This window comes from Pleurodeles waltl, chromosome 2_1 (assembly GCF_031143425.1).
Source record: "Pleurodeles waltl isolate 20211129_DDA chromosome 2_1, aPleWal1.hap1.20221129, whole genome shotgun sequence".
Taxonomy (NCBI): domain Eukaryota; kingdom Metazoa; phylum Chordata; class Amphibia; order Caudata; family Salamandridae; genus Pleurodeles; species Pleurodeles waltl.
In genome coordinates, this window is record NC_090438.1 from 640,535,495 (window position 1) to 640,561,745 (window position 26,251).

Genomic DNA, 26,251 nt, shown 5'->3' on the forward strand with positions numbered 1-26,251 from the left:
CAGTGAAGTAGCATAGAGTGCAGTTGTGTAGAGTGGAGTGGTGTACAGTGGAATGAGTTATAGTGTAGTGGCATATAGGACAATAGCATACAGTGTAGTGGCGTACAGTGGAATAGCATATATTAGGGTGGAATACAGTTGGAGTTACGTATAGTGGAATAGTGTAGAGTGGATTGGTGTACACTAGTGGTGTAGACTAGTGTGGTACAGTTGGTCAATATACAGTGGAATAGCATACAGTGGAGTGATGTACAGTGAAGTGGAGTAGTGTAGAGTAGAGTTGACTGGCCTAGAGTGGAGCAGAGTTTAGTAGAGTGCCATGCAGTGGAAAAGCGTGGAGTGGCATACAGTGGAATAGACTGCATTGGAGTGCGGTAGAGAGGAATACTGTAAAGTGGGGTGGTGTACATTGGATTAGGGTACAATAGAGTAATAAAGTGCTACTGAATTGGTGGCAGGTTAAACCTTACAAATGCACCTGTCTTGGACTACCATAAATATTAAAACTCTGAACTATATTGTCGCCCAATTTCTATGGCTATACCTGTGCACAAATCACGGCACCTGCCACCACAGGGGCAATCCTGAAAGGATTACATGCAAAAAGATATGGATAGTGCACCACTGCGCAAAGTCAGTAAAGTCCAGTAACACAACGTTGTCTTTTAAAAATCTTCATTTTTTATTATTGCTTTTTCTTGAACAAACGAGCAATCAGCCAACGCGTTTCGTCCTACACAAAAGGACTTCTTCAGGGCTTATATTTGCATAGTCTTTAAATTGATTGTCTTTCCATATTATTGGAATTAAATGTCCAACCTATTATTACCCATAACATAAGGGATCGGCAAAGAAAGTAAGGTAGAGTGGAATGGGGTACAGTGTAGTGGTCTGCAGTGGAGCAGCGTAGGTTTGAGAGGCCTAGAGGAGAGTGATGCATGTGTAGTGCCACAGAGTGGTGTGTTGCACAGTGGAATACCGTACAGTGGAGTATTTTCAAGTGGAGTGAGGTAAACTGTAGTGGCATACAGTGTAATAGCATACTGTGAAGTGGCGTGGAGTGGTGTAGGGTAGAGTGGTGTGGGGTAGAGTGGAGCGGCATACAAAGGAGTGGCGTACAGTTTAGTGGTTTAGAGGGGAATAACAATGAGTGTTACTGGAGTACATTTTAGTGACGTAGACAGGAGTGGCATATTGTGGAATAGCGTAGTGTGCAGTGTCATACAGTTGAATAGCATAGAGTGTAGTAGGGTATTTATTTACTTTTATTTTGTTCAAGGGGTTTTATATAGCTTGAACATGACCCGTCAGGGTACCAGAGCGTTATACGTATAGCAATCAAGCCTTACATACACAAGAAGGAATAAGCAAGCAGCAATACAGATACAATATAAAGATCATCCTGGTAGATTCATGATCCAGAGTTGCACACAGGAAAATAGTCAAGCTGAGTGACTTCAAGAGTACTAATGGAGGAACCTATTCAAAAGACTTCTTTTGGAAGGAGGTATTAGAGGGGTTTGTCCTGGTTTCCAGTGGGAGTGTGTTCCATAGTCTTGGGGCTAGACCAGAGAAGGGGACGTTGTAAGTTTTCTTTTTGCTGAAATTCTGTGGTTTCAGCAACGGGGGGTTAGCTCTTCTTGAGGCATGGCTACCACTTGATAGTTCGAGTTTTTTGGCCAGGTAGACAGGAGTATTGTGGAGGGCCATGTGCGTCATGCAGGCTATCCTCAGCTGGATACCTGCTTCATATAGGAGCCTCTTTAGATGTTTTAGGTCTGGTGTAATGTGGTCAAAGCTTCTAGATCCTGTGAAAAGCCTAGCAGCTGACCTCAATGTTGCCCTTAGCAGTACCAGCCTAATTTTGGGTAACCCTGCAAGAGTAGCACTCCCGTAAACTAATCAGAAATGACTAGGACTTGGGCTGCTAACTGAAAGTGAAATGGGGGCAAGAAGGGTTTGATTTTCCTTAGGATCCCTAGGTGGTTGCACTGATATGATCTTGCATATTCAGGTATTTGTCCATTGTTATACATAGTGATCTAGTAGAGTCAGTGACATGGGGGGGGTGCTGTTGAGAGCTGTAAGTTGTTTGTGCCATTGTTCTATGAGGGTATGATTGTGGGGGGCGATCAAGAGGAATTCTGTTTTGAGAGTATCGAGCATGAGTTGATTGCAGGTTAACCATTGTTTGGTTTTCATTAGGGTGCAGTTGAGAATTTTGATGTCTTTGGGTGGGGAAATTTCAAGCACAATTGTGTATCATCCATGTACATGTGGTAATGAATTTTTGAGGGCTTTCACATTTTGGTAAGAGGTTCCATGTGCAAGGTGAATAACATGGGTGAGATGGAGGATCCTTGAGGTACTCCAGTAGAGACAAGGCTGATGTCAAAGGGTTTGATTAGCTTTTTTCTTTGAGCTCTGTTGTGGAGTAATGAGGCAAACCAGTTTAAAACAGGGCCAAATAGACCTAGCCTATTCTCGAGAAGGTTATTTACGTTGTCATGTTTGATCGTGTCAAATGCAGAGGAGAGATCAAGTACAATGCAGTGATGTACACCTTAATAGAGTACACTAGAGTGGCATAGAGTGGAGTGGGGTAGTGTGGAGTGTGGTAACTGAAATAGATGTAGTGTGAATGGATGTAATATGGAAAGAAAATGTTATTAGGTGTAAATGGTCATTTCTGACGGTATGTGTGAATACTGTAAGTAGTGTTAAAGTTATACGTTTTCAAATATTTAGTTACATATTATGCCACAGTAAATTTGCAGTTTACAGCAGTACTTGCTCATGATAAGGCAATATGTGTATGGGTGTGTTTATGAAATTTAAAACTCAGTCATGTTGCTTCAGTACAGTTTGGCTGGGTTCGGTATTTCAATTCATTGTGGTTTAGGGCATTAGATATATGCAAGTAGTAGGTTTTAATGTTGTTTCCTACCTCAAGTATTAGTAGGTAGAGAAATATATTTATAATTTTCTATATATTTTTACAGCAGTTTAGGAAGAATTACGTATGTTTTTTTTATGTAGCACAGTAATTTGTAAATGTTACTGTGGTACTTCGTATACCTTTTTCCGAAGATTTATTTAAATATGTCAAAAAAGAAAATACACTGTAGTACATGAAATTGATAAAATATAGGGTACTACATGGTATTTGTCATTTTTTAACTTTTTTCCTTTTTTAATTTATTTCAAGTGCCACGGCATTCTTCAGGAAGTACTGTGGTACTCCATACTTAAATATATATACATATATTTAGCACCATATAAATATTTTTCCCTACCTATTACCACTTTGACAAAGTGGTAATAGGTAGGGGGAAAAATCAAACTTAATACTTGCATATATCTGAGAGCAAAACGCAGAAAATAGCCAAAGTGTACCGCAAACAACATGGCTGCCTTTAACTTCTGTAAATGCAGTCATTTGCCAATCAACTAATACTTGTCATTGTTATGTACCGCAGTACTTCTATGAAATACTGCAGCAACAGATATCAATATGTTTAAATGCCTTATGCAAAATACCTTACTTACCTGTAGTACTTAAAGTAATCATCTGCACACCAAAATGGCTAATCCTGCCGAATTGTATGTAAATCCGTTCATCTGTTTCGTGATACAGAGTATATGGAAAATGCATTGGTAGAAAAATGCATTTTGGGACACCCTTTTTTTCTTTGCACTTCTTGACCAATTGCCACAAAACGTTCCATCCTCTGGTAGAGGAAATTTTCCTGGAGATTTGTCAAATGGGGCCAAAGGTATTAGTGGCCACATTTCTGAGGTATTCCTATCCCTGGGAATCCATCTATACCTAGAGACCTAGAGAGTGGCTACCACCACTCTGTAATTTATATTTGTGTGTGTGTGTATGTATATATATATATATATATATATATGTATGAATATATGTATTTATTGTTTTCAACATAAGCCTTAACAATACAAACCATAAGTTAAAATAATCATAGAAATACATTATTATAGCCAATACCATCAATAATGTGCTTCACTAAATAACAAATAAAAGATCAGCCAAGTAACAATATTAAATAATTACTTGCATATCCAAAATATAACAAATCCTAACTATGCAGTTATAGGACTACACGCCTCATTACCTAACCAACACAGTAAAGGTCATACAGAGAGTTTTCTTAGGGCAGAATAACAAATGGCATAATAGTTACACTGACACCCCCTCTCCCCCCCCACCCCCAAGGCAAAATCAAAGCAGTCATCCCAAACTTTAACACTTCCCCATTTAGCAGGATAATCTTTAGGGGAGAGTACCAAAATGAAACTTAATATACAGCATTTCTGTGCTTCAGAGTAAATCTTATCTAGACAAGTTTCAAAGTCCATTTTGTCGTTATGTAAAAGAATTCTACCAAGTAATCATTCTTAACCATATTAGGAATATCTTTGATTTTATAATGGCAGTATGCCTCCTTAACTCTCCTGTGTTAATAGAAGATGGGCCTTTACAAACAGTCAAGATCAAGTAATTTTAAGATGTTTTTTTATATGGTTCCACCATTGCACCGTAATGCCCCTGCATAGGATACAACCTCCCTCAAATATGTTAACTAAATCTCTGCTTGTTGATTCCTATGTAAAATGAACCTTGTATAAAATTGGGTTGAAAGCAATAATACCAGAAATAGTTGTGATACTAAATTCTAAATAAAGAGCAACAAAGAGTGTGCCTCACCCCAGGTATAGTAATGACCTTAGAAAATGATTCTCAATTTTCTTCAATACCGTGATATCTATATAGACTCAGATCAGCACCATCGATAACTGCAACTATTGCTTTTGATCTGCATACATGAAATAAAAGACTGTTGTCTGAACATTTGTTTGCCTTTAAGTAAACAGCATCTATCAGTTTCAGCCGCCACAATTCTCACAGGTAGGGTGGAGGACGGGGAACAATAAAATAATAATTTAAAAAAAACATACCTGTTTCTGCCACTGCCACCAGCCGCTTCGCTTCTCTTCTTGCATTGGAGTTGGTGCAGCTGGGTTGGAGAAACCTAAGTGCACATGTCCGTTTGGGCGGCCTAAGATGGCTGGCCAAACTGACATGCGCACTTACTGCACTCACTCCACACCTCCTCCTCCCTCCCATGGCACATCCCCGCCTCTCCCTGCACATGCTGGCTGAGCCAGAAGCTGGAAAATAAAACAGTAGTAAAATATATTTTATTTTTCAGCTGCTGCTCAGCCAGTGGGCAGAGACTCCTTCGCCCTTGCAAAAGAGCCGCCCCTAGCAGCCATAACTTGTTTTTAAAGTCCCACAGCCTTTTCTTTAAGTTGGCTCTAAGTCAATCTGTTGTCCATTTTTTAAAGTCACTTTAGCCCCAAGAAATTAGTCCCCAGAATCTATCAGAATTGTTCTCAGTTGCAGCTCGTCTTACACTTTCCCAGATGCTTTGTTACCCTGCAAGCTTTTTCACAATGATCATATCTTTATAGGTACATTTTAATCTCAGAAATGTTATCTCAATTTCTAATAACTCATAGCATTATACTAGGGCTTGTTATAACTCCGTCTTCCTGATCCAGCTTTGTTAATTGTATCTATTACCATATTTAATACCATCACTGCTATGTTGAGGTTTTTTTGGTTGCCAAGAAAAAGATTCCTTGATGATAATTTGCTCACATGTAACGATCACTCTAGCCTCATCGACTCCTGTAGGTGTTAATAACACTTTTTCCAGACTAAAATATATTGATTCCATCAAATCTGGTGCAAAGTGATTATCATTGACAATTCTTCACTTGACTGCCCTTCTACTCTGACAATTTTGTGAAAGCTCCACCATTGATATGTAATTTTAATGTTTTCATTATTAAGACCGGCAACAAGTGTGTGTATATATTTCCTGAAGAAATCCACTCAAACAGGTATTAATTATATCGAAACTCAAAATCTTACCTTTTCGCCCACCCCTGCTGCACTAACTTGATATTATATCCCATTCCCCCCATTACTTCTAAAGGATGGTACCGAATTCTAAATGAGAAACAGCACATGTTAGAGTGCAGAGAAGTTTGATTATGTCACTAAGTAGCTGGAGTGATACTGAATTGAATTGGTATTTGTGAAATTTGTGAACGTGTTGGCATTTGTGAAAGTGTCTGACTGCAAGGACATGATATGTTGCTTATAGCCATTGGAATTTACGGTATAATATGCTCTTTACATTCTAGTGTATTGTAGCACACTAGGTATTGTAGTATAGTGATGCATGCTTTTGGGAATGTTTATAATAATGTCTGATTCTGAAGATATGATCGATCTATTGTTCATGCAGGGTCATATGGTATGTTATAAGATACTACATATGTGCCGTTGTATGATTGTGCTTTGGGAATTGAATTATTGTGTTGTTATGTAATTTTTATAGGTGTAATTCCATGCACAATTCATTGTGTAATGTAGTATTCTATTGATGAAAACATTGTTGATACTGATATGAGCATAATGGTGAGTTGAGGTTGTCAGTGTGTTGGGGGGTGGACGATAAGGGTAAGGGATCATCTTAAGTTGTGAATTTCATGTCTTATGAGTTGGCTCCAAAACTAACTTTAACTTTAACTTCACTTCAACTTTAATTTATCCAGTGATTTTCTTTAAAGCAAAAAGTAAGACTTGTATACTGTATGTGACGAGCATCATTGTGAAATATGGTTGCCTCCTTAAGATACTTGTGAACATCATCAAGCTTTGTGTGTTTTTTAAAATAGCTTTTGGTCATGAACATCTCATTAAGTGGTATACATAATTTTACAATGTGTTTTTTTTTCTTCGCTATTACAGCTAAGTTTTTTTGGGTTAGTTGATGGGTTTGTTTGAAGTTTGTGAACATTGTTGTTTGCTTTTAAAATGCAATAGACCATGTGACGTGACAGTGGTCCTTCTGCATGGGAGCTTCAACCAGGATGACATACTTCATGCGTTTTATTTCATTTTCATGATCAGTGAAATATGTTTGATGTATTAAACATATGTTGTGCTCTATTACTGTTTCTCTTAGGTGGAACAATCATCCTTATGCACAACACGCTTGTGATGTTTACATGCAATAAGGCTTAACATTTTTCACCAAGTTGAGCCTGATAAATGGGAAAATCGGTTTCCCAAAGGGTGGTACAAATTGGTACTGGGGAGGAGCTTGATGAGGAATGTGGCCTTGGGAAAAGGGACAAGTTATTAACTATGAATAAATGAAGTGCTGTGTCTTAGTTGCCTTACTGTGCCTCTTTGATGAACAAAGATACATTTGGAGTTACTAAAAAGTTCAAGATCACTTCATGAGGAGCTGTCAGAACACATGGGGCATCTTGGTTGGCATAACTGTTTATCATCCCTTTGTTCCAACTTTGTAATGTGCATATTGGTCATTGCCTTCATTGTTTTTTAAGAGAGGGCGTGTTGGTTCTGTCACACCTCGGGTTGTTGATAATTTTTACATAGTGTTGATAATCACTCATCAGAGTTGAAGTGTGAATTACATGTAGCACAAACGTTTCATAAATATATTTGATATTCCTGTCCTGTTACACCAAATGTGAAAAATATTTGAAAACCTTTAATATTGCAAACGTTAAGACCAGACATTTTTTTTATATTCCCTCATCTGTGCCACAAGGTAACATAACCAGTTGTGTAAGATGCAGAGATATTTTATTGTTTTAAAATACCTTTGTTTTTAATTAGAATTTCTACCTCGATGAGTTTGAAAATTTGATAGATGAGCTTCTGTTTCGACTGAACGCCTTCTCCAACAGTCTTCACCACTCACTGCCTGCAAAATCATACCATTACCCTGAAATGGAGGAGGACAATCCTTCAGCATCCTGCTCGGTTTACTCCTGCAGACAAGAATCAGCGGTTGGTGAAGTTGCCTTTTCTTACATTATTTTTCTTGCGATCCTGAAAATTGTATTAGAAGAGCTATGACACCTATGCATTGGATAAAGAAACGAGGAGGTGATAAAGCAGAGGTATCTGCCAATTTGGTAAAAACACTGGTTTATTCTGAGTACGTGCAGGCTAGGAGCAACTCACACTTGATTTTTCTGTGCCTCAGTGGATTTATTCCTAGTCTACCCTTTAGTATCCCCTGCCAGATCAGAATTATTGAGCAATATCCCAGTGTGGGAAACTAGGGGTTGGAATTACTATTCTTCGGTTGCTGCTTGCAACCACTAAATAAAACTATGCAGACCATGTCATTTAATCCATCTCACTAAGGATTGATTTAAAAATATGCCTTTTTCCCTAGTTTTTGAGGCTATTTTTGCCCATTCTCAAGTCAACGTTTACAAGCATGTTGCAGGCACAACATTAAAAGAAAATAACTGTTTACAAAAAAAAAAAAGTTTGGGTGATGTCACACACTTAGATATTACTGGGACGTTAAAGGGCGTTTTGGTGAAATTACACCACTGCAGTGAACAGTAGTAATAGCTATGGTTTAACCAGATCAGTGTTGGTCTCCTTTTATGGTGGTTGGTAAGAAGTTAATAATTGCTCAATGGACATATAGCAATAATCTATTTACTGAACGTTCCTAATAGACCGTACTACAGGCACTTTTATTTTTTTTATTTATCTACAAATATTCTTGGTGTCAGCTTGAAAAGTGTGTTCAAAGCTTTAGAGCATGGGGACTAATGGAGTCAAATAGCTTTTTTGTGAGCTATGTTAGATACCTTAGATGTACTTCCTTGTTGAGCTGTGTAGGGGTGGCAAACCATATAGGAAGACTTAGGCAAATGGCATGATATTTTTGTAGTAATCCTTTACAAGTCACTCTTTACTTAATACTTTTATAACTTTAAAATATAACTTCTGCCAAACAACAACCAGTAGTGTATGCTATTCAGCCTTTAACTTCAGTGCAAGTCTTGGCCGGAGCTTTTGTCAGGTCAGTGCATGGTTGGTTTTAGGGGACATGGGGAAACTCCATGGTGTGCTGTGGTGTAATGCTGTGCTTTCAGGAATTGGAGTGAAAAAGTCTCCTTCTTTGCAGCCCTGAAAGCAGGCAAGAGGGACCAGCACACTGTATTCTTTTCAGGCAAGTTCATGATTTGGTGCTTTCAGAAATGAATGCCCCTGACTTGCAGTCCTAGCCTAGAGTTTAAGCTCGTATTAAAATTATTAATGCATATTTAGAAAAGTACACTGCACGTTATATCTTGCCAAGAGATATCCACTACTAAAGCGCATCAGGAGGCCAATGCAGAATATGCTGGTATAGGAAAAAGGCCTCCCAATCTCTAGCATCAGTTGCCCAGGACGGAATGTAGGATGAGCTATTTAGTTAACCCGTTAGCTTACCTATATGAAATAGAAACTGGTCTTTGAGTGTGGGCTCCATTTATTAAGCATTTTGGTCGGGAAGCTGGTATTGCTTGTGCCTAGGCTTTCTTCTTTTAGGTTTAAGTCTATAATAACCATTACAACCCCACCAAATGCAAATATTAAATATATAAGCACTGTTGAACACCTTCAGTGTTTTACACTAATTGCCATTCACAGAAATTTAAGTGGGCGAGACTGTGTAATTTTATTTCCTTCTGAAAGGGCCATCACAATGTGACTTTGTTATACAAGGCAGCAACAAGAAAGACTGGTTTAGGATTAGCCTGCTTGCGATTTGTTGGATAGGGATGTTAGGACTGCCTTTTGCTTCTTCCAGTTTTGTGTAATTGGATTAATTGTGCAGTGTTTAGAAGCATGTTTTCAGGTATGATAGAATACGTTTATACTTCACAGTATCTGGGAGTATTAAAAATCTTTTAAAACCTTTGGCAGTGTTTACTTCTGCCGCTGATAACTGCAATGGGTGGCTCAGAGGAACGGTGGTTATTTTGTACCATCAAATTTTGCCGTCAACACAGAATGGGTAAAACCCTTTGACCCATCAGATACCTTTACTCACAAGTGAGTATTAAGAGCAGATAAATTCCCTACCTCCCCAGGCTTTAAACATTCAGTGTAAGGTGTAATGGCAGGTACCTGTGAAAAGTGTGTTGCCACCATGTGCATGAAACAGCGATGAAAGCATGGCATACAATTCTTCACATACCAAAGCAGCATGATGGCAAACAGTCATAGCTGCAAGGTGTTCCATAGTCATGTGGAGCTAATCCTTGTTTTTTTAGCCAACTGCACTTTACTGCTGCAGTTTGTGATACCATATTTAGAGTGTGAACATACAAAATGTCCCAGATTGTTATATTGGTTAAAAGTCAGGACTGACTTAGTGTGACATATGACATGGGGACCCTTGGCAGCTATGAATTTCCACACAACAACAGTATCGTCACTTTTATGTAGTCAGGCAAGTAGTGACAATCATGCTGAAAGTATCAGGTTTCAGGCGTTTTAAAAAGTAGGGTTCCAAATATATCCTGTGTAATTCAAAATGTTTAAAGTGACACAAAGTACTATGCTGTTGGTAGTCTTGACACCCATACAATAACAAAGAGTAGGCAAATAAAACCCCTGTGTCCAAAAACTTCTGAATGTAAAACATTCTTCCTTCATAATCCACTAATAGTCGTAGTAATCAGATAGTGTAAGTGTGAGAAGTAATGAGATGTAAGAGAGGATATGTGAGAGATTCTGTGAGTGTGAGTGAAATTCGGAGGTCTATGCCCAATACATTTGATGCTCTGCCAGTGGAAAGACACTAATACCTTCCCTTGAAATTAAATATGTGCTTTTTCATAATTGCTGCAAAAATTAACATGTTTTGCAAACACTGGAAAAACAGTTTTTGTCTGTTTTCGTCTGTTTGGTGGTTAGACAAATGAATAATCATAGAAAAACACTAATTTGGAAACACCACTGAAATACAGAAAGTATTACCATTGAAAAGAGTAACGTATACTTGTGTTCCTGCTCCTCCTGAGCATTAATAGTGGCCTCCTTTTGGTGGTGATGGCTTGGACCTCTAAAGAGAGATCAAGAAAGATCATCCACCCGTTGAGCTGTTCTGCTGGTGATGAGTTTCACATGGCTTCTTTTTCTTGTCATGATCCCCACTTACATGGCCAGTATCAACAGAGCATTGGACTCATCAGACGTCTCTCTCTCTAGCTCCGGGTGCAGGACTTTATTTTCGGCATAGGTGCATTTGTGATGCTGTATGATAGAGCAAATTATCTTGCCCTTATACCTCTGTTTAGGTGCCTAGAAGAGATACTTGCACAGCAGGAGTTGGCCTTCATAACCCACAAACAAGAAATGCATTCTCAAGCCAGCCAGAGGCTTGAGTCCAAGAACCAAGATATGAAATGTGTCCATTGCAACTGTCAATTAAAGATAAACTACACTAATGTACTTATGGCGCAGCCACACCTGTGCTGCTCTGGTATTTGGAAAGTTTGAGTTGCTGTACCCGTTACTTGAAATGCAAAAGTATCATTATGGGTCAACCCAAAATCCCCTAATGAATTTGAGTACATCCATATGAAAAACATAGTTGTTTGGTGAAAGAAATAATTTATCTAATTTTCATGTCATCGAACATAACTATGTATACACCTTGATTATGTCTCTGAGGTTACAGCGTATAAAATAGTGATTGGTTTATCATATAAAAAGGCAACATTTAGAAAAGAAAACCGTTTGTGATTAGGTAAACATCACCTGACTATTGTAAATCCAGTAATAAAAAGGTTTAGGTAGATCTGACAGAGAAAAGAAGATAAAAACCTGCATTAATATGCACACACATACAGAGGAGTTAGTACAAAGTGCACAAGGTTCAGTAACAATAGATGTAGAAAGATTGTGCCCAAACATACTCTGATCTTAAAGCGTTGAATGTATTTTCCCTAAAGGATCTGTTGTGTATTTTCTGTCACTTCCAGAGTGACAAAAATACACATTGCACTGAGCATTCTTATGATTTGTCATCGGAAAATAAACAAAATGTTGTTTATATAGCTTAAAAGATGTCTTAAATGGAGTGTTGTGACTGGTGTGTGTAGTGATTAACCTCTTAGCTGCTGGGCCTTTTTCCCCCCAGTGATGAGCCCTTTTTTGGCTATTTGGGGTAGTTCGCGCTTAGGCCTTCATAACTTTTTGTCCACATAAGCTATCCATGCCAAATTTGCGTCCTTTTTTTCCAACATCCTAGGGATTCTAATGGTACCCAGAGTTTGTGGTTTCCCCTGGAGGAGACCAAGAAATTAGCCAAAATACAGTGAAAAATTAGTTTTTTCCAAACAAATGGGAAAAAAGGGCTGCCGAAGAAGGCTTGTGGTTTTTTCCCTGAAAATGCCATCAACAAAGGGTTTCTGGTGCTGAAATCACCATCTTCCCACCTTTCAGGTACGGGTAGACTTGAATCAGAAAACCACATTTTCAACACAAATTTGGCATTTTACTGGGACATACCCCATTTTTACTAATTTTGGTGCTTTCAGCCTCCTTCCAGTTAGTGACAGGAATGGGTGTGACACCAATGCTGGATCCCGGAAAGCTAAACATTTCTGAAAGCTAGACACAATTCTGAATTCAGCAACCGGTCATTTGTGTAGATCCTATAAGGTTTTCCTACAGAAAATAACAGCTGAAATAAAAAAATATTGAAATTGAGCTGAAAACAACAGCCAGTTTTCTCTATGTTTTACTCTGTAACTTTTTCCTGCGATATCAGATTTCTGAAAGCAATATACCGTTTTGTCTGCTGGACTCTTCTGGTTGCGGGGATATAAAGGGCTTGTAGGTTCATCAAGAACCCTAGGTACCCAGAGCCAATAAATGAGCTGCACCCTGCAGTTGGTTTTCATTCTATACTGGGTATACAGCAATTCATTTGCTGAAATATGAAGAGCGAAAAATAGGTATCAAGAAAACCTTTGCATTTCCAAAATGGGCTCCAGATAAGGATTTGAGGAGCAGTGGTTATTTGCACATCTCTGAATTCCGGGGTGCCCATACTAGCATGTGAATTGCAGGGCATTTCTCAAATAGACGTCTTTTTTACACACACTCTTATATTTGGAAGGAAAAAATGTAGAGAAAGATAAGGGGCAATAACACTTGTTTTGCTATTCTATGTTCCCCCAAGTCTCCCGATAAAAATGATACCTCACTTGTGTGGGTAGGCCTAGTGCCTGCGACAGGAAATGCCCCAAAACACAACGTGGACACATCACATTTTTTTGACAGAAAACAGAGCTGTTTTTTGCAAAGTGCCTAGCTGTGGATTTTGGCCTCTAGCTCAGCCGGCACCTAGGGAAACCTACCAACCCTGTACATTTTTGAAAACTAGAGACCTAGGGGAATCCAAGATGGGGTGACTTGTGGGGTTCTGACCAGGTTCTGTTACCCAGAATCCTTTGCAAACCTCAAAATGTGGCTAAAAAAACACGTTTTCCTCTCATTTCGGTGACAGAAAGTTCTGGAATCTGAGAGGAGCCACAAGTTTCTTTCCACCCAGCGTTCCCCCAAGTCTCCCGATAAAAATGATACCTCACTTGTGTGGGTAGGCCTAGCGCCCGCGACAGGAAATGCCCCAAAACACAACGTGGACACATCACATTTTTTGACAGAAAACAGAGCTGTTTTTTGCAAAGTGCCTACCTGTAGATTTTGGCCTCTAGCTCAGCCGGCACATAGGGAAACCTACCAAACCTGTGCATTTTTTAAAACTAGAGACCTAGGGGAATCCAAGATGGGGTGACTTGTGGGGCTCTGACCAGGTTCTGTTACCCAGAATCCTTTGCAAACCTCAAAATGTGGCTAAAAAAACACGTTTTCCTCACATTTCGGTGAAAGAAAGTTCTGGAATCTGAGAGGAGCCACAAATTTCCTTCCACCCAGCGTTCCCTCAAGTCTCCCGATAAAAATTATACCTCACTTGTGTGGGTAGGCCTAGTGCCCGCGACAGGAAGTGCCCCAAAACACAACGTGGACACATCACATTTTTTCATAGAAAACAGTGCCTACCTGTGGATTTTGGCCTCTAGCTCAGCCGGCACCTGGGGAAACCTAGCAAACCAGCGCATTTTTTAAAACTAGAAACCTGGGGAATCCAAGATGGGGTGACTTGTGGGGCTCTGACCAGGTTCTGTTACCCAGAATCCTTTGCAAACATCAAAATTTGGCCAAAAAAACACTTTTTCCTCTCATTTCGGTGACAGAAAGTTCTGGAATCTGAGAGGAGCCACAAATTTCCTTCCACCCAGCATTCCCCCAAGTCTCCCGATAAAAACGGTACCTCACTTGTGTGGGTAGGCCTGGTGCCCGCGACAGGAATAGAACACACAACGGTCAATGTTGGTCCTTACATGAGGCAGCTGTTGACCCTGGGGTGATCCATTCCTGCCGCAGGCACTAGGTGTAGGCACTCAAGTGGGGTAGTGTTTTTATCAGGACAGGTGAGGAGTCACTGAGTGGTAGGAATTTTGTGGATCCCAGCATATTCCTGTAGTTTGTGTGACAGAAATGCGAGAAAAATAGAGTTTTTATTCAACATTTCAGCTTTGCAGGGTATTCTGGGTAAGAAAACTTTGGGGAATCCACACAAGTGGATGTCTAGTTTCCAGAAATGTTTGGGTTTAGTGTTTTTCTCCATATGGCTGCCGAACCCAGGACCAAAAACACAGGTGCCTGCCTTACATAACCAGTTTGTTTTGCCATAGATAATTTTTTGTCTCCACAATATGATTTGGGCTGTGGAATTTGGGGCTGAACTAAATTGGGGAGCTCCCAAGAGAGCACTCTCTCTCTGCTTGCCGCCGCATTCACCTGCTCTCTGGGTTGGGCTAACCCACTATTACCCAGTTGCACAGACTGCTTGCGAAGGGACAGCAGGACTGTCCTCATCACCTCCCTCATAATGTACTGGAAGAGGAGTTATCGAATGGGACTCCTCCGACTGAAAAATCACTCCCAGAGTCTGCGCCATTGTCCTATCCCTCAGATGCTGTCTCAGTATCTGATGTCTCGGTCTCTGATCCTATGTCAGAGCTGTCCTCTATAACCCGAGTGCCGGCAGCAGTCATCCATCAAGATGCCATCTCTGCTATTGGCTAAACTGTTGCTCTAAAACACTATCCTACGTAGACAGTCACAAAATCGGTGGTGTGTGTGAGATACGTGCAACAGTTGAGGCCACCTTACCTGCGATTCTTCCCTCAATCAGCACGTTCTTTCAAGACACTCAAAAAACACCTTGTCACATACCATTCGTCACAGTCTTTAGCACCTCCTGCGTCCAGTCCAAAAATCATTATTGGTGCTCCCACTTCCTCCTCCTCGGATTCCCTCATTACCACCCAGCAAAAGTGCCCTTCATCTCTCCAGAGCCGCCCTCCACCCCGCACATACATTTCATTGGTATTATAGCGCAGGTAATGGCTGACTTTACTAATGTACTCATTTATTTACATAAAATACAGATTTGCTCTTTGCAGTAGGCATATAAACCTTCTGCGCTTCTTTATGGCACTAAAACTGCCACTAGACAAGTCTGACCCTTTTGTAGCAGAAACATAGTCACAATACTTACTTGACTTTTTTATTGCTGCCTAAAAGCTACAGTTGAAAAGCGTCAGTTGAAGTATGTGCATTGCTTTGAAGACGCAAGCTGCAACTGCAAGACAACTGGCGGCAAATCTATATATATATATATATATATATATATATATATATATATATATATATATATATATATATATATATATGCATATATATATATATATACATATATACATATGTTCGATGGCATGTGTAGCTGCAGATACACATGCTGTGCACATTCCGCCATCTAGTGTTGGGCTCGGAGTGTTACAAGTTGTTTTTCTTCGAAGAAGTCTTTTTCGAGTCACAAGATCGAGGGACTCCTCCCCTTTCGGCTCCATTGCGCATGGGCGTCGACTCCATCTTAGATTGTTTTCTTTCCGCCATCGGGTTCGGACGTGTTCCTTTTCGCTCCGCGTTTCGGTTCGGAAAGTTAGTTAAAATCTCGGAAAATTTGATGGTATTGTTTGCGTTCGGTATCGGGTTAGTTACAACAGATCAACACCGAATTTTGAAGAGCTCCGGTGGCCCTTCGGGGTTTTCGATTCCCCGGTGGGGCCTGGTCGGCCCGACCACGTGCGTCTTCAAGGCTAATGGAACGGACTCCATTCCGCTTCTGCCCCGAATGTCACAACAAGTATCCTTATACAGATCAGCATCTGGTCTGTAATTTGTGTTTGTCTCCAGAACACAGAGGATACCTGTGAGGCCTGTCGAGCGTTTTGGTCGAGGAAGACGTTAAGAGACCGAAGAGCAAGAAGACTACAAATGGCGTCTGCGCCGACAGGACAAAAACACTTGGAAGAGGAAGAAGAAACCTTCTCCATCGAGGATTCGGACTCGGACGAGGTCGATCCCGAACAGACGCCGAAAACCGTGAGTAAGACGTCAATACACAAAACTCACGGAAAAACCACTAAAGCCCAGGGGACGCCACCGCCAGCAGGCCATGGCTTAACCCGAAAAGTAGGTGACCGACCATCGGCACCGAAAAAGTGCATGCATGTGTCGAAGTCATCCGACTCCGGTCTAGATACCGACACAGAGCAGACTCTACCCCGAGACACCGGGTCAGAGCAATCTCGGCACCGAGAGGGCAGCACCGAAATGAGTCGGCACCGAGTGATCAGTACGCCGAAGATCAAAAAAGTGTTGTCGGAACCGAAAAAGACAGCCGAAAAAGTTTCCATACCGAAACATCCGGCCTCGGAACCGAAATCAAGTTCCTACACAGAGGAACAGGGCCTGTCCTCACAAATGCAAGGACACAGATTCGGACAGGAACTAGAGACAATAGAGCCAGAATACACTCAGAAGGCTCCACATACAAAAAGCGACAGGGAAGATCAGTACTCTTCCCCCAATTCGAATGAAAAGAAAACTTGCCTTCCAACAGAAAGACAAGCAGCCGCAGGCAAAGGTGGCAAGACAAGTAACCCCGCCACCATCTCCACAACGCTCACCACAACCATCACCGGTAGCAACTCCACCAATGATGCAGTCCCCAACTCATACTGGAATGAGTCAGGATGATCCCGACGCATGGGATCTTTATGATGCGCCAGTATCAGATAACAGTCCTGACTGTTATCCAGCGAGACCGTCACCGCCTGAGGACAGTACAGCCTTACACACAGGTGGTGTCAAGGGCAGAGGCGTTTCATAATGTCACCCTGCATGCAGAACCTATTGAGGATGACTTTTTATTTAACACACTATCGTCCACACATAGCCAGTACCAGAGTCTCCCTATGCTACCGGGAATGCTGAAACACTCCAAACAAGTGTTTCAGGAGCCTGTGAAGGGCAGGGCCATTACTCCAAGGATGGAGAAGAAATACAAACCGCCACCAACAGACCCTGTGTACATCACGCAGCAATTAACACCTGTCTCAGTGGTAGTAGGGGCAGCTCGCAAGAGAGCGAACTCATACACCTCAGGAAGTTCGACGCTGCGGGGAAAAGGGTTGCTGCACAAGCAGCCAACCAATGGCGCATTGCCAACTCACAGGCCTTGCTGGCTAGATATGATAGGGCTCATTGGGACGAAATGCAACATTTCATAGAACACCTGCCCAAAGAGTTCCAAAAGAGAGCACAACAAGTGGTGGAGGAAGGACAGAGTATCTCGAACAATCAGATACGTTCAGCAATGGATGCAGCGGACACAGCTGCTAGGACTGTAAATACAGCAGTGACCATACGAACACACGCATGGCTGCGTACATCAGGATTCAAGCCGGAAATACAACAAGCCGTGCTGAATATGCCATTTAACGGACAGCAGTTGTTTGGGCCGGAGGTGGACACTGCTATCGAAAAACTCAAAAAAGACACAGATACGGCTAAAGCCATGGGCGCACTCTAATCCCCACAGAGCATAGGCACTTTTCGGAAATCACAGTTTCGAGGGGGTTTTCGGGGACAGAGCACAGAACCCTCAGCCTCACAAACAATGCCCACTTATCAGAGTCAATATCAGCGGGGAAGTTTTCGGGGACAATATACAGGGTGACCGTTCCCAAAGAGTAGAGGGAAGTTCCAGAGTCCCAAAACTCCACAAAATAAACAGTGACTTCAGCGTCACAAATCCCCAACACATAACACCAGTGGGGGGGAGACTAACCAAGTTCTACAAACACTGGGAAGAAATAACAACAGACACGTGGGTCCTAGCCATTATCCAGCATGGTTATTGCATAGAGTTTCTACAATTCCCTCCAAATGTCCCACGGAAAACACACAACATGTCCAAACAACATATGGAACTCTTACAACTGGAGGTCCAAACGTTGTTGCAAAAAGATGCAATAGAGATGGTACCAATTCATCAAAAAGGAACAGGAGTTTACTCCCTGTACTTTCTCATACCCAAAAAAGACAAAACTCTAAGACCTATATTAGATCTCAGAACACTAAACATCTACATCAAATCAGATCACTTTCACATGGTGACACTGCAAGACGTGATCCCACTGCTCAAACAACAAGACTACATGACAACACTAGACCTAAAGGATGCATATTTCCATATACCTATACATCCTTCCCACAGAAAGTACTTAAGGTTTATATTCCAAGGAGTACATTACCAGTTCAAAGTGTTGCCATTCGGGATAACAGCGCCAAGAGTTTTTACAAAATGCCTGGCAGTAGTGGCTGCTTATATCAGAAGGCAGCAAATACATGTGTTCCCGTACCTAGACGATTGGTTAATCGAAACCAATACGCAACAACGGTGTTCACAACACACAAAGTATGTCATAGAAACCCTTCACAAACTAGGTTTCTCACTCAACTACAACAAATGACACCTACAACCGTGTCAAATACAACAATACTTAGGAGCAACAATCAACACAACAAAAGGGATTGCCACTCCAAGTCCACAAAGGGTACAGGCATTTCAAAACGTAATACAAGCCATGCACCCAAAACAAAAGATACAGGTAAAATTAGTGATGAAACTACTAGGCATGATGTCCTCATGCATAGCCATTGTCCCAAACGCAAGATTGCACATGCAGCCCTTACAACAGTGCCTAGCATCACAATGGTCACAGGCACAGGGTCAACTTCAAGATCTAGTGTTGATAGACCGCCAAACATATACCTCGCTTCAATGGTGGAACACTATAAATTTAAACAAAGGGCGGCCTTTTCAAGACCCAGTGCCTCAATACGTAATAACAACGGATGCCTCCATGACAGGGTGGGGAGCACACCTCAACCAACACAGCATCCAAGGACAATGGGACACTCGGCAGAGACAGTTTCACATAAATCACTTAGAACTACTAGCAGTATTTCTAGCGCTGAAAGCATTTCAACCTATAATAACCCACAAACACATTCTTGTCAAAACAGACAACATGACAATGATGTATTATCTGAACAAACAGGGAGGAACACACTCGACACAGTTGTGTCTCCTGGCACAGAAAATATGGCATTGGGCGATTCACAACCACATTCACCTAATAGCACAGTTCATACCTGGAATTCAAAACCAGTTAGCAGACAACCTCTCTCGGGATCACCAACAGATCCACGAATGGGAAATTCATCCCCAAATACTAAAAACTTACTTCCAAAGGTGGGGAACACCGCAAATAGACCTATTTGCAACAAAAGAAAACGCAAAATGCCAAAACTTCACATCCAGGTACCCACAGGCTCACTCTCAGGGCAATGCGTTATGGATGAGTTGGTCAGGGATATTTGCATACGCTTTTCCCCCTCTCCCACTCCTTCCATATCTAGTAAACAAATTGAGCCAAAACAAACTCAAACTCATACTAATAGCACAAACTTGGGCAAGACAACCTTGGTACACAACACTACTAGACCTCTCAGTAGTGCCCCATATCAAGCTACCAAACAGACCAGATCTGTTAACTCAACACAAACAACAGATCAGACACCCAAATCCAGCATCGCTGAATCTAGCAATTTGGCTCCTGAAGTCTTAGAATTCGGGCACCTAGACCTTACACAGGAATGTATGGAGGTCATAAAACAAGCTAGGAAACTAACCACAAGACATTGCTATGCAAATAAGTGGAAAAGATTTGTTTATTACTGCCATAATAATCAAATTCAACCATTACACGCATCTGCTAAACACATCGTCAGCTACCTACTGCACTTACAAAAGTCAAAGTTAGCTTTTTCATCCATTAAAATACATCTCACCGCAATTTCAGCTTATCTGCAAATTACGCACTCAACTTCATTATTCAGGGTCCCAGTCATAAAAGCATTTATGGAGGGTCTGAAAAGAATTATCCCACCAAGAACACCACCAGTTCCTTCGTGGAATCTCAACATTGTCATAACCCGACTTATGGGTCCACCTTTTGAACCCATGCACTCATGTGACATACAGTACTTAACATGGAAAGTAGCTTTTCTGATAGCTATCACATCTCTCAGAAGAGTAAGTGAAATACAAGCATTTACTATACAAGAACCCTTTATTCAGATATATAAACATAAAGTAGTTCTACAAACAAATCCTAAATTCTTACCTAAAGTCATATCACCGTTCCACTTAAATCAAACAGTGGAATTCCCAGTCTTCTTTCCAGAACCAGATTCGGTAGCTGAGAGAGCATTACATACATTAGACATTAAAAGGGCACTAATGTACTACATAGATAGAACGAAACCAATTCGCAAAACAAAACAATTGTTTGTTGCATTCCAAAAACCTCATACAGGGAATCCAATATCCAAACAAGGCATTGCCAGATGGATTGTTAAATGTATTCAAACCTGTTATATAAAAGCAAAAAGAGAACTGCCTATTACACCAAAGGCACACTCAACTAGAAAGAAAGGTGCTACCATGGCCTTTCTCGGAAACATACCAATGACTGAAATATGTAAGGCAGCCACATGGTCTACGCCTCATACATTTACCAAACATTACTGCGTGGATGTGCTAAGAACACAGCAAGCCACAGTAGGACAAGCAGTAGCACAAACTTTATTTCAAACAACTTCAACTCCTACAGGCTGAACCACCGCTTTTGGGGAGATAACTGCTTACTAGTCTATGCACAGCATGTGTATCTGCAGCTACACATGCCATCGAACGGAAAATGTCACTTACCCAGTGTACATTTGTTCGTGGCATGAGACGCTGCAGATTCACATGCGCCCTCCCACCTCCCCGGGAGCCTGTAGCCGTTATAAGTTGAGAAAAAATCAGACTTGTACATTTGTAAATTTGTAAATATATTACTTTTAAACACATTATGTACATACATATTTACTCCATTGCATGGGCACTATTACTATATACACAACTCCTACCTCACCCTCTGCGGGGAAAACAATCTAAGATGGAGTCGACGCCCATGCGCAATGGAGCCAAAAGGGGAGGAGTCCCTCGATCTCGTGACTCGAAAAAGACTTCTTCGAAGAAAAACAACTTGTAACACTCCGAGCCCAACACTAGATGGCGGGATGTGCACAGCATGTGAATCTGCAGCGTCTCATGCCACGAACAGATGTACACTGGGTAAGGGACATTTTCCATATATCACTTTTATATGTGGGTCTGATTTTCCTGGGGGCCGATTGCAGCCCCCAGGGAAACCACACACATATTGACAAAAGTGATCTATATATATATATATATATATATATATATATATCTACATAGATATATCTATAGATAGATCTATATATATATATATATCCATGTACATAGATATATCTACATAGATATATCTATATATATATATATATATATATATATATATATATATATATATATATATTTTTTAGTTGTTGTATGGTTTCCTTGGGGGCCAAAATGGCCCCCAGGGAAACCCTACAACAACAAAAATTGCCCCCACAGGGGTCGCCCTGCCCACGGGCGTCCCCCTGTCCATTTATTTTTATTAATTTTATTTTTTTGAAAAAAAAATAATAATTACCCGGGGGCACCTACCTTTTTAAAAAAAAAAATATGCCCCCCAAGTGAAATCCCTGGCGTCTAGTGGTGTTTCCTGGCCCCCGATCGCAGCTGTGCTTCTGCTGTGCTGCGATCGAGGGCCAGGAAACACTTTCAGAAGGCCTCGTAAGAAAGGGGAGACTCTCCCCTTTCTTACGAGGCCTTCCTGAAACTGTTTCCTGGCCCCCGATCGCAGCAAAGCAGAAACACTTTCAGGAAGGCCTCGTAAGAAAGGGGAGATTCTCCCCTTTCTTACGAGGCCTTCCCGAACGTGGGGAAGGCCGTTTTCCCCATTGGAGCAGGAAGCGGCCGCAAAGCTGCTTCCTGCTCCGATGGGGAAATCAACTTTGTAACGTCAGCGCGCCGCGACGTCACAAAGGGGCGGGTGGGGGGCAGGGGGGAGACACAGAAGCTTTCGTGTCTCCCTGGGATGTAAAAAAAAACAAAATATAAATCCTCGGGTGCGACGCACCTGAGGATTTATTAACCCCCTCCCTGGTGTCGCCCACTGGTCGTGACCCGCACCAGGGAGGTAGTGCGGGCGTCGGCCAGTGGCCGACGCCCGCAGTGAAGGGGTTAATGATTTCCAGAATTATAACTCCTGTGTGAGTATGAACGTCAGTACCATTAATTTTGAAGAAAGAAAGCTTGGATGGTTTAAGCTCATTTCTCCAATTTATCACTGGTTGTGTGAGACACCCCGCTGGTGCAGAATGGATTCATTTCATGTATCTGTTAGAGACTTCTACTTGCAGATTCCTTGCCTTAGAATTTTGCCCCAGGCGTCAGACTGTATCCGGAGATTTTTCCTTTGAGAAATACCTTTGCGTGTCTGTAGGCGGCATCTGTCGGCTCTGCGTGCGTCGTAGTCGCTGTGAGGACATCGGGACTAGTACATAGACACTGCCTCAGCGCAGTGATGTGAGTTTTTTTCACGACTTTCCACGCCAGAGCACAGAGCCACGAAAAACACTGAGATTGGTGCGCCAGAGCCAAACTACCGGAAAGGGGAATCCCTGTACCTAGAAATCGGTTCAGGAGTGGGGAGGATGGGCGGGCCGGTGAGGAATCTGCAACTAGAATATGTCTCTACCAGATATATCATTACCGAAGGTAAGTAACTTGCATATCTAATAGAGACTTCTAGTTGCAGATTCCTTACCCTAGAATAGATACCCAAGCAATGCCATCCTCAGAGGTGGGCTGTGAACCAAGATCATACTAGAAAGTCCTTCAGGACAGAACGACCAAAGTAGCCACCCCGACGGACCTGACTGCCGAGGCAGTAAAGTTTAGCAAACGTGTGCAAGGATGCCCAAGTAGCTGCCTGGCAGATATCCAGGACAGAAACTCTCATGCTAACGCAGTGGAAGCAACAGTTGCTCTGGAGGAATGAGGGCGCAAGCCCTCAAGGGGTTGCTTCTTGGCCAATCGTGGTAGATCTTGATGCAAAGAAGTACCCATCTAGACATGGTACGTTTTTGCACCGCCGTCCCTTTCTTCGCACACACATATCCAACAAAGAGTTTATAGTTCACCTGGAAATCTTTAGTATGATTTAGATAGAACGCCAACTCTCTTTTTGGGTCCAGACAGTGGAGTCTCTCCTCCTCATGAGAAGGATGTGAGGGTGCATAAAAAGGAGGCAAGGTGATGGACTGGCCTACATGAAAAGGTGTAATGACCTGGGGAAGGAAGGAAGCCTTCGTGCTCAACACCACTTTGCCAGGGTGCATAGACAAGTATGGGGGCTTTGAAGAAAGAGCCTGAAGCTCACTCACTCTGAGAGCAGAAGTGGCGGCAACAAGAAAAACAGTCTTGAAAGTAAGGAGCCGTAATAGACACTTGTGCATCTGCTCGAATGGAATACACTTGAATAAAGTAAGGACAAGATTGAGGCCCCACTGAGGCATGATAGATTGAGTGGGTGGAAACAAATGGAGAGACCTTTAAGGAATTGATTGACAACAGGAGATTCAAAGGAATCTGCAACTAGAAAATGTCTCTACCAGATTTATTGTTACCGATGGAAAGTAACTTGTACGTTAGTGGTACATATGAACTCCCAAAGGAGCTTAAGGGAGAGCCCAGTGCCAATGATACATTTAAGATCTTAGATCTGATCCAGGCTGTGAGAAATTAGGTTATTGGCTGAGGGAATTGTGAGCTCTTCCCAAGCAACGGCCACAATCCTTAGCAGTGGACGCAAAAATCAATAAATTAACTTGTGCTTAACCCTCTGGTATCTTGGCACAAAAGTAATCTGGCTTAAACTCAAGGCAATGTGTTATGTATTTTTTACAGCACACAAACAGTAATAAAGCCAAAATACAACACAAGAAACATCCCATGCCAATGTAGAAAAATATAGTAAATGTAATAAATTATGTGACACCAAAATGACAAAACTCATGTTGGCAGAACTGGAGATATGCAGTTTCAAGATTTAAGGTAAGTGCAGCGTCTGAAAGCAGAAAGGGCTCCCTGCGGATATATGGTTGTGCGTGACCTGGTGAAACTTACAGGTTCTGGCAGACTGTGTTGGAGCAACGGCCAGATACAAGGGCAAGGTTAGTCCTGCTGAAATAGTTCCCTTCTGAAGTCCAGCGCGAAGAGTAATGTTCATGGTAGAGGAGACTGCAAAAAGCAGGGAGAGCGTTATGGATGGTCATCGCTCTGGCACAAAGTGCAGGCCTTCGCATTGCAAATAGTTGTCTCTTTAGCACGAAGATCCTGTCTGGCATCTTAGACGGTCATTGCTGGAAATTGGATTTGGAGGTCACCACAGGCTGCTGATGCTGTATGGTGAAGGGCACATCTTGCCATGCCGGTTGTTGCTGGCGGTTGCTGTAGCACCAAGAGTATGTCATGCAGCAAGATCTTGTCATGAACGGATCTGCATGCTGTCATGAAGACCTCAAAACTTAAGGATTTTTTTTATTTTATTCAACGAGTAGCTCAACTGATGCCATACCAAGGCAAGTAAGTCAGCTATTGGGGATGAGGAACTCAGGGCTTTGCCAGTTTCATTTGCAGCAGGTCAGCTGGGTAGTTGAAGAGGGGCGTTTGGAGCTTGTCCCTGTAGCTCAAAACAAGAGGTCAGTCTGCTGACCCTTGGAGTCACTTCAGCCTGGGTTGAAGGGTGCAGGTCTCTCTTCCTTCTCAGACAACAAAGCAGGCCTGAAACAAAGGGGGTGGTCTTCTAGCAGCAGGGCAGTCCTTCTTCTCTATTATCCACAGGTCAAGGAGTGTACTGAAGTGTGGGTCTGAGGTCTCTTTTTATATTTGGTGCCCCCTTTGATGTTCAAGAAGCTTCTAGAGTCACCCCCTCCTCCTCCACAGAAGTGTCTGGAATTTTCTGACTCCTTGCCCTGGTCCCAGTCTGTCTAGTGGCACAATAGGCTAGTGTGAAATCCATTGAGTGTGAAAGAAGCAGCATCCTTTGAAGTGCAAGTGTGACAGATGATCGCTCCACCTCTCACATCGTCAGGACAGCCCATTTTGCCAACACACACACTTTCTATTGTGAAACTGTCTGGGAGGATTACACAAAGGCTAACTACACCTAGCCATGTAACCCATGATAAGGCTGTAGACACCAAATGGTAAGGGCTAGAAAATGCTAACTTTCTAAAAGTGATGTTTTCCGAATTATTACTTAAAATCCAGCTTTAGCGTAAGAGGATTTTAAATTACAATTCCTCAGACACCATCCATGAAATTTCTACCTGCTCCCAAACAAAAGATATCACCTCATAAATGTAATAAGGCACGCGGTGTTGTTCTATGGGAGAGGTAAGCCTTGCACTAGTGGAAAATGAATATGAGCTTTTCAGTACTAGGATATGCATAATTTAAAAGTACATGTTGAACTTTTTAAATACAGCGCAGTCCACCCTATGGGTTGTTCAGGGCCTGCCCGAGGAGTGACTTGTGTATTAAAAAGGAAAGTTTAGCCCTAGCAATTGATTTATTTTCCCAGGTCGAAATGACAATTTAAAACAGCACACAAAGGCTGCAATGGCAGCCCTGAGACAAGTTTTAAAGGGCTACTTAAGTGAGTGACACAATAAGTGCTGCCCAGTAGTAAAATGTAATTTACTAGCCCTGGTGTATGGTATACCACTTTACTAATGACTTACAAGTAAATTAAAGTTGCCAATTTGATGTAAGCCAGTTTTACCATGTTTACAGGCGGGATGAACACA

General features: G+C 41.8%; 1 protein-coding gene across 1 annotated transcript in view; it reads left to right on the top strand.

Moving 5' to 3' along the window:
• PKD1L1 (polycystin 1 like 1, transient receptor potential channel interacting) overlaps positions 1-26,251 on the top strand; it is a 1,079,023-nt gene that overhangs the window by 1,000,424 nt on the left and 52,348 nt on the right. The window contains exon 63 of the mRNA XM_069216140.1: positions 7,748-7,921. Coding sequence (XP_069072241.1) covers positions 7,748-7,921 — 174 coding nt within the window. The remainder of the gene's footprint in view (positions 1-7,747; positions 7,922-26,251) is intronic.